Source organism: Trifolium pratense, linkage group LG7 (genome assembly GCF_020283565.1).
Source record: "Trifolium pratense cultivar HEN17-A07 linkage group LG7, ARS_RC_1.1, whole genome shotgun sequence".
In the NCBI taxonomy this organism is placed as follows: domain Eukaryota; kingdom Viridiplantae; phylum Streptophyta; class Magnoliopsida; order Fabales; family Fabaceae; genus Trifolium; species Trifolium pratense.
The window spans coordinates 24,784,226-24,801,291 of NC_060065.1; the positions used below are offsets into that span (position 1 = coordinate 24,784,226).

A 17,066-nucleotide genomic window follows, 5' to 3' on the forward strand; every position below is an offset into this window, starting at 1 on the left:
TTACCCCCTATGCAGAATTTTTTTTTGTTTACCCCCCTGCAAAAAATAGATTCACTCATTTTGCCCCCTGTGTGTACAGCAGGACATGTGATTGTGCAAATTTGCTGACGTGACTTGTACACGTGGAAAAAAACATTTATATTTATTTTTAAATTCCACGTCAGAAAATATTTTTTTCAAAAAAAATTTAAAATTGTTTTTCCTACAAAATTAATAAAACGATTTTTTTTTTCCAAAATTAAAAGAAAATCCTACAAATAAAAAAAAAATTCCCTACAAAATTTTAAAAAATTCCTACAAATAGTTTTTTTTCGTACAAAATTATTATTTTATTCCTAAAATAAAAAAACGAATTTTCATATTTTTCTCCCAAATAAAGTTTATTTTCAAAATAAAGATTTTAAAAATTTATTTTCAAATCTTTTTGATTTAAAAAAAAACAGAATCTTCGCCGGTTTGCTTCCACCGTCGTGATCATATTCGTCGTCGTCTTCTTCAATCACCGGAATCGTCTTCTACTTCGTTATTGTCTTCTGCTTCCTTCTATTTTTCTAGTTCTAGGGCAAATGATTTTGGTATAAGAGGAAAACACGAATAAAACTTCTTTTTCTATTTTTTTTAATTCAAAGAGATTAACAAAAAAAATAATGTTTTGTTTTTAAAAAATAAAGATCATGTTTTTTTTTAATTCAAAAAGATTTGAAAATAAATCTTTAAAATTTTTATTTTGAAAATAAACTTTATTTTGGGAGCAAAATAAGAAAATTCATTTTTATAAATTCTTTGTAGGAAAAAAAATTATTTTTTTGCAGGAAATTTTTTAAAAAATTTTGTAGGAAAAAAAATTTATTTGTAGGATTTTTTTGGGAAAAAAAATCCGTTTTTTTAATTTGTAGGATTTTTTTTAAAAAAAATATATATATTATCTGACGTGGAATTTAAAAAATAAATATTAATTATATTTTTCCAAGTGTACAAGTCATGTCAGCAGATTTGCACATTCACATGTCTTGTTGTACACACGGGGGGCAAAATGAGTGAATCTATTTTTTGCAGGGGGGTAAACAGAAAAAAAATCTGCATAAGGGGGTAAACGAAAATTTGCTTATTTTGCAGGGGGGTAAATGATCATTTACCCTTAATATTATTGTAAATATATTCTAGAGTATTCTTAGCATAGCATATTCCATAGTAATATTCCTTTGTAATTAATGCTCTTAATATTATATAATGGAATGTCTGTGATGCTCTATGACACACGGTTTTCACCATATGCCTCTTGTGTTCTTTGTTATTTTATATTTCAACATGGTATCAGAGCCTATTAAGAGGCAACCCTACACCGTGCTTACCCGGTGGACCCACTGTCCTTCGGTAAGATTTTTTATTTTTATTTTTTTTCTTTCCACAAATTGTGTGTTAACTCCAGTTTGTCCATTATTTGCTGCCGTGATTATTCCGGCAATTTTCAGTCAGTTTTCAACCCCTCCCACCACTGCCGCCGCTGCTGCCACCCATTCCGACAACCAACCCCACCATCCGAATCGCAATCCCCGATCCGGCCTGTCCCCAAAACCGCGTTAGGAAACGATCATCCACGCGCCCACACGCGCCGTCTCTCTGACCGTCGCTTTCGCCCACGCGCCGCCGCTGTACCCGCGCGTGACAGCGCGTCCGGCCGCCGTTCAGGTCGCCGTTTGGATCGCCGGAATCGCCTCTCCGTTCTTGTTCCATATCTGACCGAAATACGTGTTCTTTCACAAACAGCCCATATTTATACCGAAGTGCATGTTGTTTACCTCTTCTGATTACCCATGGCTGCTAACAACACTTCTGATGGTTTAAAAGGTATCTTTACCAACTACGTTACATCTCCTCTCTCTATAGAGAAACTGAATGGTTCCAATTACGATAGTTGGGCCGCTGATATCAAATTATGGGTTACCGGACAAGGTTACAAGGACCATCTCACTACGAAGTCCGATACGGTAACTAAAGCTGATAAACCAAAATGGGAACAGATCGATACTCAATTGTGCGGTGTTATCAAATCCACACTTCACCCTGATATCAAACCGATCTTCCGTCCTCATATCACGTGTGAATCAGTTTGGAGTCAGGCTAAGAAACTTTATACTAATGACACTCAGCGCCTTTATGAAGTTTGTCACAAATTGATGAATATCATTACTCCGAAAAAGATAGACGGCTCTATTTCAACATATCTCGGTAATGTTCATTCTGCACTTCATGATTTTAATGAGCTTCTCCCTCCTACCGCAAGCTCTACAACTGAACAGGAGAAGGAACGTGAACAACGTAGCACCTTCTTCATGCCCCTTGCCCTTTATGGCTTACCAGAAGAGTACTCTGCGATTAGTGATCAGATTTTGGGTTCTGCAACTGTTCCAGATATGTCTACAGCATCTGCTATCCTCCTTCGAGTATCTGCAAAACATTCACTCGAGCCTGTTATTACCCTTGCACCAGGTGACACCGCTGCCCTTGCGTCATTTGGAAATAACAAGAATCGATACCGAGGAGGGCCATCCAACTCTAAACCTCGTTCCAATTCCAAGTGTGCGCATTGTCACCAATCCAACCATGATATTGATAATTGTTGGGTGTTGCATGGCAAACCTCATCGACGTCGGGTTAATATGATTCAAACTGATCAGTCTCGCATCATTCAAACCAAGCCTTCTCCCCAAGGCTCTCCGACAAGCTATGAAGATTTCCTCAGGTGGTGTCAGAGTAATAAGGACTCCGGTTCTACTGCTTCGGTTGCACACACTGGTAACTCATCTGTTTGCCTCTCTCAATCATCTCTCGGTCCTTGGGTTCTAGATTCTGGTGCTTCTGATCATGTTACCGGTAATAAAGGTCTTTTCTCTTCTCTCTCTACATCTGGTTTCTTACCCAGTATAACTTCTGCAAATGGTTCTCAAACTCAATCCCAAGGGATTGGTACTGTCCAAATTCTACCTTCAATTTCAGTTGACTCTGTTCTCTATGTACCTGGTTGTCCATTTAATCTTCTTTCAGTCAATCGTCTAACTCGTTCTCTCGATTGTATTGTTACTTTCACTAATAGTAATGTTACCTTGCAGGATCGGAGTTCGGGACGAACGATTGGCGTCGGATGTGAGTCTCAAGGCCTTTACTACCTATCTTTGTCATCCAAAACATGCTCCGCCACAGATTCCTCACTTACAATCCATGCTCAGTTGGGTCATCCAAGTCTTCCCAAACTTCAGAAGTTGGTGCCAAGTTTATCTAAGTTGTCTAGTCTACATTGTGAGTCGTGTCAGTTAGGGAAACACACTCGTAGTAACTTTCCCGATAGAGTCAATAAACGGGCTTCGTCCCCTTTTGCTTTAGTTCACTCCGATGTTTGGGGTCCATCTCGTACTATGTCTACTTTACAATCAAAATATTTTGTTACTTTTATTGATGATTTTTCTCGTTGTACGTGGATATTTTTAATGAATAATAGATCTGAATTATTTTCTATCTTTGAGCAATTTTACCAAGAAATCAAAACTCAATTTGGTGTGTCTATTCGTACTTTAAGAAGCGATAACGCTCGTGAATATTTGTCACACCAATTTCAATATTTTATGGCTTTGAATGGTATTCTCCACCAAACATCATGCCCTCACACACCTCAACAAAATGGGGTAGCCGAACGCAAAAATCGGCATCTCATTGAAACCACTCGGACCCTGCTTCTCCATGGTAATGTTCCATTTCGTTTTTGGGGGGATGCTGTCTTAACGACATGTTACCTTATAAACCGCATGCCATCTTCTGTCCTTGATGGCAATATCCCCCATTCTGTCCTTTTTCCTAATTCCCCCATTCACCTGCTGCCTCCTCGTGTCTTCGGGTCCACGTGTTTTGTTCACAATCTCTCTCCTGGTCTTGACAAACTGTCAGCCCGATCACTAAAGTGCCTCTTTCTTGGTTATCATCGGTCACAAAAAGGTTATCGTTGCTATTCTCCTACATTACAACGATACCTCGCATCGGCTGATGTTACCTTCTTTGAATCTATCCCATACTTTGAAGCGAACAAAATGACTCCTGAATCACTTCAAGACACTAATCCTGAACCCATTCAGGAAATTACCATTGTTCCTCTTGAGCCTTGTCAGTCTGTCCCACCAGATACACCTATGGTTGCTCCTCCAACTTCACAACCACTACAAACATATCAACGTCGTCCACGACCCTCTGTTGTGCCTACACATGTTCCAGAGGCCGTTGAAGACTCACCACCAACGCAATCTTCGTCATCGGATCCGGTCCCGCAATCTGAGCCTAATCTTCCTCCTGTAATTCGTAAAGGTACTTGTTCAACATGTAACCCGTCTCCACACTATATTGATTTTTGTTATAGTCGTCTTTCCCCTTTACATTACACTTGCTTGTCATCCTTGTCTTCTGTTTCTATTCCTAAATCTCCAGGTGAAGCATTATCACACCCTGAGTGGAGGCAAGCAATGATTGACGAGATGTGTGCTCTCCAAAGCAGTGGTACTTGGGAACTGGTTCCTCTACCCCCTGGAAAGTCTTTGGTAGGTTGTCGTTGGGTCTATACAGTGAAGGTTTGTCCGGATGGTAAGATTGATCGATTTAAGGCTCGCTTGGTGGCCAAAGGCTATACTCAGATTTTTGGGTTGGATTATAGTGATACTTTTTCGTCTGTAGCTAAAATGGCATTGAAGAGGAAGTGTATATGGAGCAACCACCTGGGTTTGTTGCTCAGGGGGAGTCATCTAATATGGTTTGTAAGTTACACAGGTCTCTTTATGGTCTTAAACAGTCTCCTCGAGCTTGGTTTGGCCGGTTCAGTACCGTAGTCCAACAATTTGGCTTGACTCACAGTGAAGCTGACCACTCTGTCTTTTATCGTCACTCTGTCCAAGGGTGCATTTATCTGATAATTTATGTTGATGATATTGTCATAACTGGTAGTGATCAGCAGGGAATAGTTCAGCTAAAACAATACCTCTCGAATCAGTTTCAGACTAAAGATCTTGGTAAACTCCGTTATTTTTTGGGCATTGAGGTAGCTCAATCTATGGATGACATTGTGATTTCACAACGAAAATATGCAATGGATATTCTTGAAGAAACAGGTTTATTGAATGCAAAGCCTGTTGATACTCCTATGGATCCAAATGTCAAGCTTCTACCTAATCAGGGGGAGCCTTTATCAGATTCAGGGAGATATAGGAGATTGGTTGGAAAAGTGAATTATCTCACAGTCACTCGTCCAGACATTTCATTTGCAGTTAGTGTTGTAAGCCAGTTTTTAAATTCTCCTTGCCAAGAACACATGGATGCTGTAATCCGAATTCTGAAATACATCAAAGGTGCACCAGGAAAAGGTCTCATTTATGAAGATAGAGGTCATACTCAGATAGTTGGTTACTCGGATGCTGATTGGGCAGGCTCACCCATTGATAGACGATCCACTTCTGGGTATTGTGTACTCGTTGGAAGAGTAAGAAAGAAAATGTAGTAGCAAGATCAAGCGCTGAGGCTGAATATAGAGCCATGGCACTAGTAACATGTGAGCTGATTTGGTTGAAGCAGTTACTCAAAGAACTTCAATTTGAAAATGCTAGACCAATGACACTTATCTGTGATAATCAGGCTGCACTGCACATTGCCTCAAACCCAGTTTTCCATGAGAGGATCAAACATATTGAGATAGACTGTCATTTTGTCAGAGAGAAGATCGAATCAGGCGACATTGTCACAAGCTTTGTCAATTCCAATGATCAATTGGCAGATGCCTTTACAAAATCACTGCGAGGTCCTAGAATCAATTACATATGTGGCAAGCTTGGTGCATTTGACTTATATGCTCCAGCTTGAGGGGGAGTGTTGATATTTAATATTATTGTAAATATATTCTAGAGTATTCTTAGCATAGCATATTCCATAGTAATATTCCTTTGTAATTAATGCTCTTAATATTATATAATGGAATGTCCGTGATGCTCTATGACACACGGTTTTCACCATATGCCTCTTGTGTTCTCTGTTATTTTATATTTCAACAGTAGCCACCATTCTTCTTGAATGTTTGAGCTTTCAACGCTTGCACAGATTCTTGTACACCCTTTCTCTCATTAATCATCAATTCATGTGCTTCTAAAGAACCGACCAAATCTTCCAATTTCATGTCTGCTACTTTACCAGCTTCTTGGATAGCAACAATAACATGATCAAAATTAGGGGTTAAGGTTCTCATTACCTTTTCAACAATCATCTTCTCAGAGATTTCTTCACCACAACTCTTCATGGTGTGAACCAGTGCTTGAACCTTTGATGCATAAGATCCAATCGATTCATTGTTGTCCATTTGCAGTAATTCATACTGCCTCCTCAATGATTGTAGTTTCACAGCTTTCACCTTTTCTCCACCATTATAATACTTCACCAAGATATCCCATGCTTCTTTAGATGTTTCAGCATGAGAGATCTTATCAAAATTTGCTGAATTCAGTGCAGCCTGAATTGCATACATTGCCTTGCAATCTTTCTTCTTCAAATCTTTGTGATTGTTTCTTGCCTTTGCATTTGCAGGTAATGCTGCAACACCATTAATCATCACATCTAGTGTATCTTGAAATCCAAACAAAGATTTCATTTGCTTGTTCCATCGTTCCCAATTCTTTCCATCAAGAATTGGAAGATTGTTGGGTAAACCACCATTGCCACTTGCCATTGCCTCTGTAAGTTGACAATCTTACCCAAGAACCTGAATCTTGTGATGCTACACAATGAACCAAAAGGCTCTAGATACCAATTTGTTGGAGAACAAGCACACACACTTTGTGTTATTGAAGAAGAGGAAGGAGATTTAGGAGAAAGAAAAGAGATTTTATTGATTAGTGAATATTGTGGAAGTTTACAAGAGATGATTCTACACTTTATTCTAACTCCTACTTATAGAAAACAAAAGATAGGTGGTTAACTTGATAGACAAGTAACCAACTAACCAACTACTAACTAACAAGTTAGTTACAACCAACTAACTTGAAATGAAACTAACTTCTAAACTAGGTTTGAACAATTATAAAACAACAGTGCCAACCTGATGTCATGTTTGTGTTGTTCCTTCCTTCCATAGCTGGTAAATGGTTACATTTTCTTCTTGATTTAATTTAATATATCTACTGTTTGTTTTTATACTTTGGTAGTGTGGAACTAGATGTTTCATATTTTCTGCAAACTTCCTTTTTCCTTCACAATTTATGCATTAGGCTATACTTTTTTTTTTGGTCAATAGACAAAGTAACAAACACCACTTGAAACTCACACACACAACTGCGATGTCTTGGGCGAACCCGTGTGAAGATGTTCAGTCTAACAATATTGGCATTGCCAGTTGAGCTAAGCCTTGGCATAAAGCTAAACTTTTATGGCAACTTTTCTGGATAAAATATGTAACATTCTTGTCTTTTAAAAAAGGTTAAATAACGTTACTATTGAAAGACAAAGATTTGAAGGCAACAAGTTATGTATGTCAGAAAATTGTGAATCCAAAGCACTAGTAGCACTCCCAATTTAAGTTTACAAGATTTAATACAAACATATTTTTCCCTCAAAATTGGTCTTAGGTTTTTTTATGCTCATATCTGCCAGGACAATGCTTGAGGGAAAGATGTTAAAATTTTGTTGTGAATTGTGATATTAATTTCATTGTTTTTTTCAACACAGGATATCGACTTATGGGAGTTGTTAGCCACAGTGGAACCTCTACGCTGTGTGGTCATTACGTTGCTCATGTTTTAAAAGATGGTAGATGGGTTATTTTCGATGATAATAAGGTTGGGGCTTCCGTTAATCCACCCAAGGAAATGGGTTATCTTTATTTCTTCGAGAGGCTTCATGATTGATTGAGTAAAGATATAGCGTTCATTAAACGTTGAACAAGGTGCACATTCTCAACCTTGAAGCGGAACATGATGTTTTAGAAGGACGCAACATGTTATACATATTTGCCAATTGCTACCTTTATCTTAGTGGCCTGTGTCATTAAATGTCATATTAAATTTCTGGGTTCACCTGTAATGAAGCATTCTGGAACATAGACATTTTCCTTTATCCTTTAGAAATTGCATGTTTAGGAATTTAAATCACAATGGAAGCGACAAATGGCCAGTTTTAGGAGAAATACTTTACAGTTTCATACTTTTGTTGGTGGGTATGGCCTTCGTGTTTTCCATGTTTATAAATTAAAATTTTCAATTTCGGATTTGAGAATTTTTCAAGAAGAACGTGGACAAATTATGAAATTATAGCGTCATTTAACATAACACCTTATGTATGTGAGTTTATAATGATTTTGTTATTCTATCTACCAAAAAAAAAACTTGCTTGAGAGAGTGGGAATCTTGACCGACGGTTTTCAATATGATAGAAAAATTTAGGGGTGAACAAGGGTTGGGATAAGGTATAATCAACTCTAACCCATCCTAAAATTTGAACAAACATGATAATTTATGGGTCAATTCAAGTATATTTAAGACAAAATCGGGTTGACCCGAAATAAATGTAAACTATTTTTTAATGCCTTTGTTAATAGTAAATATATACTCCATTTTTTTTTACTAAAAACATTATTTTATTTTAAGTAATGTATTTTGATTTTTGTAAACTATTAGTAAGTGGTCTCTTCAATGCTATATTTATGCAACTCGTTCATATTTTGCTCGATAGAAAAAATAAGGTATCTTATATTAATGATAGAATTCCTTATTGTGTAGTTAAACATTAATGATGATAATATAAACTAATTCTACTATTTTATGCTACTCACTTTGTCACATCATGTATCTTCAAGTAAAAAAAAAAGTAACAAATTCATCCTTCTATGAAATCACTTAAATTAGCCTTTATTAAAGGTGCTATTGTAAAAAACAAAAAGACACAATACCAAGAACATCTGCAATGCTAGTACCTATTAGATACTTATAGGTACTTATTAAGTACTACCATTGGAACAAAACCAATTGAGTATCTAATAGGTACTGCTTCTCAAATAGGTACCCCCTCTATCCTCATTATAATATATTTTTGTGGGACCTACTTATAAGGATGTAGTATTATTGATGAGATATAGAGTTATTAGTGGGACCGATTTAGAACATTTTAAGAGGTGTTGGGTTGGAGAAATTGACTATTATTAAAAGAATTATAAATGAGTGATGTATGCACGTAAAACCCAATTAAATACTTAAATTTGGGGAGCTTCATTATGAATGCTCTCAGCGGGTTGGTTGGATTATTGAGCCAGCAGATTGGAGTTGGACGACTATTATTCAGCTAGCATTAATAATAAGGTAGGAAATTTGTACGTGGGGTCACTTAAATCATAATAGAGTACTAGTACCGTAGTTGAGATAATAATTGACTGAAGCTGAATCGTCACTCGACTTTGTTGTCTGAAACATAATCATAGAAGAAAGAGAACCATAAAATTTAATTCCCTGCCAAATCAATCCAACGGAGCACCTCCTTCACCAGTCCAGCACGAGATAAGGTATGATAGTTTGCATATTAAGCAGTCATAATTAGGCCTAAATCTACCGTTTAAATTTGATATATCTATGTGATTAACATAAAGTTCATGGTTTGCTTCTTTTTTACTCTTTTGTGTGTGACTGAAAGTTTAGCTTGTTTTTTCTTTATTTATATTTTAAATTGATTTCATGCCCGACAAACATTAAGATGCTTCTTTATTGTCTGCAAACTATATTCATGCTATAAACTTTTTGACTAATTGTTCACATCACATGATTCTATTGTTAGATCACCTTTGATAATTTGATGGCGGATGTTGCTATCTCGATTGTGGCTAGTTTGGTTGAACGTTTGCTTGGACCGGCAATACGCGAAGGAAAATGTTTTCTTTGCGTTAATAAATTTATCGGGGATCTTGAGAATGAAAAGCAAGAGCTAGTAATCGAAAGAGATAACTTGTTGGATCGTGTTGAACAAGCCAAGCATAGAACTGAAGAAATTGAGAAACCAGTGGAAATGTGGCTAAATGATGTGAAAAATCTATTGGAACAGGTTGAAGATTTAGAACAGATGATGAGAGAAAATACTAGTTGCTTTCAAGGGCAGTGTCCAACTTGGAAAAGATACCGTTTATGCAAGCAAATAGTAAAGAAGATAGAGTTAATAGGAAAATTCAAAGGCAAAAGCAATATTCAACCATTTTCTCACCGTGCTCCTCTTCCTGGCATACAGTACCCATCATCAGAGAACTTTATTTATTTTGAATCAACAAAAGTTGCTAATAGTGAACTATTGGAGGCACTTCAAGATGATGACATCTACATGATAGGAGTGTATGGAATGGGCGGAACAGGGAAGACAACTCTTGTAACAGAAGTGGCTAAGAAGGTTGAAGCATCAAAGATTTTTGACAAGGCTATATTAGTTACAGTGTCTCAAACTCCAAACATTAGAGATATTCAAGGGAGAGTGGCTGATGTTTTGAACTTGAAATTGGAGGAAGAAAGTGACGAGGGAAGAGCACAACGTCTCTGGTTGAATTTGAAAGAAAAAAAGAGGATGCTCGTAATAATAGACGACTTATGGAGAGAGTTTAATTTGAACGATATAGGGATTCACTTGGACAACCATAACAAGGGTGCATGGAAGATCCTTGTAACCACTCGTAATCAACATATATGTGATTTGATGCATTGTCAAAAGAAGATCCATCTAGAACTCTTATCTGAAGATGAGTCTTGGACTTTGTTCAAAAAACATGCACATATTGATGAAACATTCTCCAAGTCGTTGGATGGTGTTCCACAAAAAATTTGCCGTGAATGTAAAGGACTACCTATAGCAATCAAAGCGGTGGGATCTTCTTTGAAAGGAAAATCCGATGCTGAATGGAAGGTTGCATTTCATAGGTTGACACATTCAGAGACCATTGACGATCATATGGACGGAGTGGGAGATGCTTTAAGTTGTCTGAAATTAAGCTATGATTATTTATCATACAAAGAAAAGCTTATCTTCTTACTGTGTTCTATGTTTCCAGAAGATTATAAAATCTCAATAGAAGATTTGATCCGATATGCAGTCGGACTTGGACTAGGAGGAGAATTTCCGCTAGACTCGGCAAGAGATGAGATCGAAGCAACGACTAACAGACTTTTGCAATCATGTTTGTTGATGAATGCCGGGGAAAGCAAAGAGTGCGTGAAGATGCACGACACAGTTCGCGACACAGCCTTATGGATTGCAAAGAGATCAGAGAATCACAAAATCGTGGTAAATGTTGACAAACAAGTTAGCGAATTGGTAATGGATGATAATATAATAGATTGTTTTGCGCTATCCTCGTGGTATGACAAGCAAGATCAAAAATTTCATCAATTGCATGCTCCAAACCTTGAAATTTTATTGGTACATTCTAGGAGGAGGAAATCCTTTGATTTATCCCGTGCAACCTTTCAAGGAGTGAAAGGGCTGAAGGTTTTTTCTCTAATCTATAATGGGTATGGTGATCCATCATTATCATTGCCATCTTCAACCCATTCATTGACAAATCTTCGAACTCTACGCTTGAATGGATGGAAGTTAGATAACATTCTTTTCATAACAAACTTAACAAGACTTGAGATTCTTGACTTGCGACATTGTATCATCAATGAACTTCCTAAAGAAATAGGAAAACTAAACAGATTGAAGCTTCTAGATATGTCATATTGTCGTTTTCTTGAAGAAAACTATAATGCAGCAATAGGAAAATTGTCAAAATTGGAAGAGTTATATGCTTTCAAATGCATGCCAAAAGAGTACATTTATCAGTGTGCTGTGGACATTATTACTCTTCCAAGGTTGCAAAGGTTTGTAATACATGCTGACCGTAGTAGAGATTTTGCAAAAACCTCCAGACATTTAGAAGTAATGGATTTTAATATCTCCAATATGAAGGCTTCTACGAAGAATCTTCTTCAAATAGCCGAAACAGTTCATTTCATAAATCTTCATGGAGGATGTAAAACTATCATGCCAGACATGATTGGAGTTATGGGAGGTGTGAGTTGTTTTAAATCTCTTTGTCTCGAAGGTTGCTCAGAGATTGAATACATCTTCAATACAGCCTCTGATTCCAAGCTAGAGTGTCTGGTTCCTGAGTTGGTAGAATTGGTATTGCTAAGATTAGAAAACTTGGAAGAATTGTGTCGTGGTCCACCTCAACACGTGTTAAGCTTCTTTGAGAGATTAGAAAAACTTGAAATACAACAATGTTTGAAGTTACACAATATATTTCCACAGGACTGTAACTTACGAAATCTTAAAGTCCTGAAAATAGAAAACAATGTGTTCGGTGAAGCTCTCTTCTCGATATCTGTTGCCCACAATCTACAACAACTAGAAGTGCTAGAAGTAGCACAATGTGATGAACTGAAGTTTATAATTGCCACCGGAAGTGAGGATGGTTCTAATTCAAACAATGAAATATTTCAGACTCCGATAAAGAGTTCTCATTTTGTGATGTCTGGATTGAAGAAACTTCACATTTCTAAGTGTAAGAAGTTAGAGTCGTTATTACCAATCTGTTGTGTTGAAGGATTTGCACCACTGGAAGAGATACAAATAAAGAAGGCTCCTCATTTGAAACTTGTATTTGGTGAATGTGATCACCAAAATCATTCCTCTCAACAATATCCAAATCAGAACTTGCATCCTTATTTGAAACGTCTCAAACTCACAGATCTTGATAATCTCATTGGAATATGTCCTGAAAACAATTGTGAAAAATGGCCTTCTTCGACAGTACTAATTGTGGAGAATTGCCCGAAGTTGAGTGCATCATGGATCGCTACATTGGCCGGCTCTGAGGATAGAGAAGTACGTATTCTTTTTTATATGGAAAATTTGTTTAAATGTTATTTTTCAAACATGCATTTCATACTTTATTAATTTGTGTTGTTTACACCATTTTCATATGATGCAAAATTCCTTTTTCAGAAAGTTGTCAAGATAGAAAAAATGACCTTAAGTGGTTTTTCTGGATTGAGCCTCATATCAAGGGTAGGTCCTTCTCCAAGACATATTTTGAATCTCCATTGTCTACAAAGATTAGCAGTGAGCAATTGTAATAACTTGAGATCTCTATTCTCAATGGAGCAGCTACATAGAAGCCTACCAGAGTTGACATCGTTTCGAGTATACTCCTGCCATGAATTAGAACAAATCATTGAAGAAAGTGAAAAGTTTGTGTCCAATACTGAAGTGTGTTTTCCAAAGCTAAAAGATATTAAGATTGTAAATTGCAAAAAAATGAAAAGTCTTTTCTCTGTTGCTATGATTAGAATGCTTCCAAAGTTAAGCACTCTTGAAATGTCAGAGGTTACTCAACTAGAAGAAGTTTTTAAGGGAGGCAACACTATCACCAATGATGTTGCAATTGGACTTGTAAACTTATCAAAAATAGAACTGCATAAGTTGCCAAGTTTTGTTGATATTTGCAAGGGTTTTAAGTTACAGACTCCGAAAATTAAACATCTTGACATAGTTGAATGCCCGAGCATATCTCCAAGTTTGAGAGAAATTCAGGTGAATACTCCTCGACAAACAAGGTTTACTTACGCAAATTCTCTTTAGTTTTTATATACATATTTCAATAAAAGAATTCCAATGAATGTGCAATTAGAAGTCCTTGCACGTTTTTTTTTAACTTCTCTTTAGTCTTTAATTTTTATGTGTTTTGGTTCAATTTTTAGAACGAAGAGAAAGAGAGGGGAGCAAAATCCCTTATAAGCTCACTTTTTGCTTTCCCTAAATGGAGGTGTTTGGAGGGGAGTGGAAGAGAGAAGATGTATTGTTTATGAATTTATTACATTTTCAAGTTTGTTTTTCTTTAGGATAATGTTTTATTGTTTATATATATATAAATTAATATTTATTAAAAATTATTTTATAAATATTGTTTTTGCTAGAACGTTATGTAAAATTGCTACTAACCAAGGTAATAAAAACCGGAACGGACTGATCGGTTTGACCGGGAATCGGACTTGTATCCGGTCCGAGCGCTGTGCATGGGAACCAGAATTAAAACCGTAAAACCGACGTGGAACCAGTAAAAGTCGGCGATCTAGACAGTTTGGCAGGTCTGGGCAGTTTTCTTCTTTTTTTTTTAAAAAAAAAATATTGATCAGAACGACGCTTTATTGAGTAGAAACTGAGGCTTGGTGCGGAAAATAATAGATGAAAGATGAAGTAAAAAGCTTAATCTGTTTTTCATTTTTTTATTTTTGGGTAAAATAGTATAGTGGCTAGAAATTTTACTACGGTATTAATAACTATGTATTATATCATTTTAATTTTATTAAGTATGTAAGGTAATTTGATTTGAATTGTTTTATGTGTAATGTTTTAATTTTATACTACTATGATGATTTATGATATTTTATGTTTTTAATAGTATGAAACTACCAATGTTGTGTAATTGTTTGTTTATTAATATTTTACTGTATGCTTTCTGGTTCAACGACCGGTCTGGTATCGATACTAACAGATAATTTGATCTGCGTTGAAGATTATAAGGATTATGTGTGATCTATGAAGTACGGACTCGGACACGGTGACACCGCTAAAAAATATAGGACACCGGCACCACTACATATTTGTAAAAAATATAAATTGAGAATAAAAATATATACATGTAAATCTAAGTTGGAAAAGTTAATTCTTAAAAAAAGTTTTAAAACAAGGTATAATAATATTTTACCTTTATTTATCCATCTACTATCGAAAAAATTATTGTAATCAAAATATAATGTCTTCAATCTCTCATTCATCAATATTGTTTCGACACTTCTTTAACTCTTGTAGATATATCTGATATGTGCGTAAGGAGAGTATAAGTAAAGAAAAATCAATTTTTTTTTACACTTGTTCGACACGTGTCGTGAGTGTCTTACGAGTGTCTAACATCAACACGTGTCGAACACCGCGACACGCTTAATCATAGAGGTGTACTAGCTTCATAGTGTCTTATAGTAAGATTGTGAACCAAAACATGTTTCTAGTTAAAATCTCACCCGTCCCCTTCCCTCTTTTGACCAAACATGTATCAAATTAAACTTTACTCCTTCCCCTGCATTAAAATTCCTCCTCTCCTCTATGTTGAACCATATTGATGGTTGTGGTAATGGTTGTGCTACAGGATCAAATGGATGTTTTGCAATATGCCTCGTCCAGTTTACCATTCCTGACACTTTATGTTTGCGAGAATTAAATTCCTCCTGAAAAAATTCCAGACAAGAGGCAGTTAGATCATGCCTAGCACCACTACTGAATTTTCTTCGTCATCATTATTACCGTCACCATGAACATGTTGGACATCCTCACATTTGTCGTTTAGGTTTTCGTAGTCCAATCAATGTGCTTTGTGATGTTACTCGATTCTAGATTTGAGCACAAAAGGCTTCAAAACTCTTTTTCCAGATCTAATGTGGGTGTTTGAATTCATTGCCATTAGATCTGGATGATTTTGTCCCGTAACTCCAGTTAGAATCGAGTAACATCATAAAGCACATTGATTTGGTCAACCAAAATAGTGGTGGTTATTTATTGGACTCCGAAAACCTAAACAACGAATGCAATGATGTCCAACGTGTTGACAGTAACGATGATGACGAAAAAAATTCAGTAATGGTATTAAGGATGATCTAGCTGCCTCTTGTGTGGAAACGTAAATGGGAATTGGCATTGGGAATGGTAAAGTGGATGGTGCATATTGCAAAACATCCGTTGTTGATCCTGTATCTCAACCATTACAAGAACCACCAAAGTGGAAGGAGTATAAAAGAGGCAAGGACTGTTTTGTTCAGCTGCTGAGCTCAATTAGTGTGAAATTAGTTTATCTCATGACTAATATTTTGAATTTTTTGTTGATGAAGGTACAACTAGAAGAAACCAAGAGAGAAGGAAAAGATGATTGAAGACTTGATCTTTATCTACCAACTGTGAGATAACAAGAGGTAAAGAAAATCTAATGTTTTCTGATAACCTTAAAATCAGTATATAAAGTCAGGACAAATTTACACATACAAATTGAGATCATCTAATATTGTTGCCAATTTATACATGAAATTATCCTTTGCGCATGGTTGTTCTTGATACAACCAATTTGTGTGTGCTGCTAATGCACATGGACAGTATATTACTTCTGTGTTATTTTAATTATGGAAGTCCTTTTTTCTTTTTCTTTTTTTAAATGATTTTTGCTTTTGTTTTATTATCTAGTTGTGTACAAGTCTTGGTGAATATAACATTAACCCATTATTTGTCTTTCAACAATATGAATGGTCCAATCTTAATCATTTTACAGTTATGCAGTATTGTCCTGCAAAATTTATATGAATCTAATAGGATACTATGCACTTCCTTGCTTTGACACAGGTTTCTAGTCAGTCACAAATGATGATTTTGATATGCTAACTGTGAGCATCTCAATTTGCTTTTCTCAATTGATCCTTGACATGGCCGATGCCTTGTTTTACCGTGCTTATTTTCAATGATTACATGAAGGACATTTATGGTGTTGTCTGCAGATCCCGTCCAGAAGAGGTGTGGATTGAGCATTCGATGAACTTCGCCAGTGAGGACGTCGGCAAATGGATCTTATTGTTAGTTTTAGTATTATTATAATTATGGTGTATTCTATATTGATTATGTACTTTTGTTCACTATACTGGTACTCGGCTGATATTTCGAGCTTGGGATGAACAATTTGTGCAATTGCAACATCCAAGTCACGAACACATAGAAGAGACCTAGGTGATTCATATATATTCCTACTTTCCTTGACAAAACTCATCTAAAACATTTGTAAAATGTTCTTTCATTCCTGTCATGCTCAATTCACCATATTGTACTTGTTACAGGAAAAAAGCTTTTTGATCCAATAATACAAATAACAAGCTTTTAATCCAATGATACAAATAACATGTAGTTCATTTTGATTCTATCTAATCAAGTGTAGTTCAATTAAATCATGTGAT

At 36.1% G+C, this 17,066-nt stretch overlaps 1 protein-coding gene and 1 pseudogene across 7 annotated transcripts; both read left to right on the forward strand.

Annotated features, from left to right (window-relative positions):
• The window catches only part of LOC123897381, a 31,863-nt pseudogene extending 23,583 nt beyond the window's left edge, over positions 1–8,280 (forward strand).
• Positions 8,281–9,355: 1,075 nt separating this feature from the next.
• On the forward strand, positions 9,356–16,998 carry LOC123894617 (putative disease resistance protein At5g05400). 7 transcript variants are annotated; one of them, XR_006803881.1, is made up of 6 exons: positions 9,356–9,565; positions 9,835–12,906; positions 13,027–13,614; positions 15,963–16,043; positions 16,465–16,505; positions 16,617–16,998. XR_006803881.1 is itself a non-coding variant. In XM_045944668.1 (5 exons), the coding sequence occupies exons 2-4, from the start codon at positions 9,853–9,855 to the stop codon at positions 16,002–16,004; spliced, it is 3,684 nt and encodes a 1,227-aa protein (XP_045800624.1). In that variant the 5' UTR covers positions 9,388–9,565; positions 9,835–9,852; the 3' UTR covers positions 16,005–16,043; positions 16,465–16,998. The 7 variants fall into 7 exon arrangements, 2 of the variants coding, with proteins under 2 accessions (XP_045800624.1, XP_045800625.1); XR_006803884.1 differs by having other exon boundaries at positions 9,390–9,565; positions 13,027–13,637; positions 16,617–16,872; XM_045944668.1 differs by having other exon boundaries at positions 9,388–9,565; positions 16,465–16,998.
• The last annotated feature ends 68 nt before the right edge of the window (positions 16,999–17,066 follow it).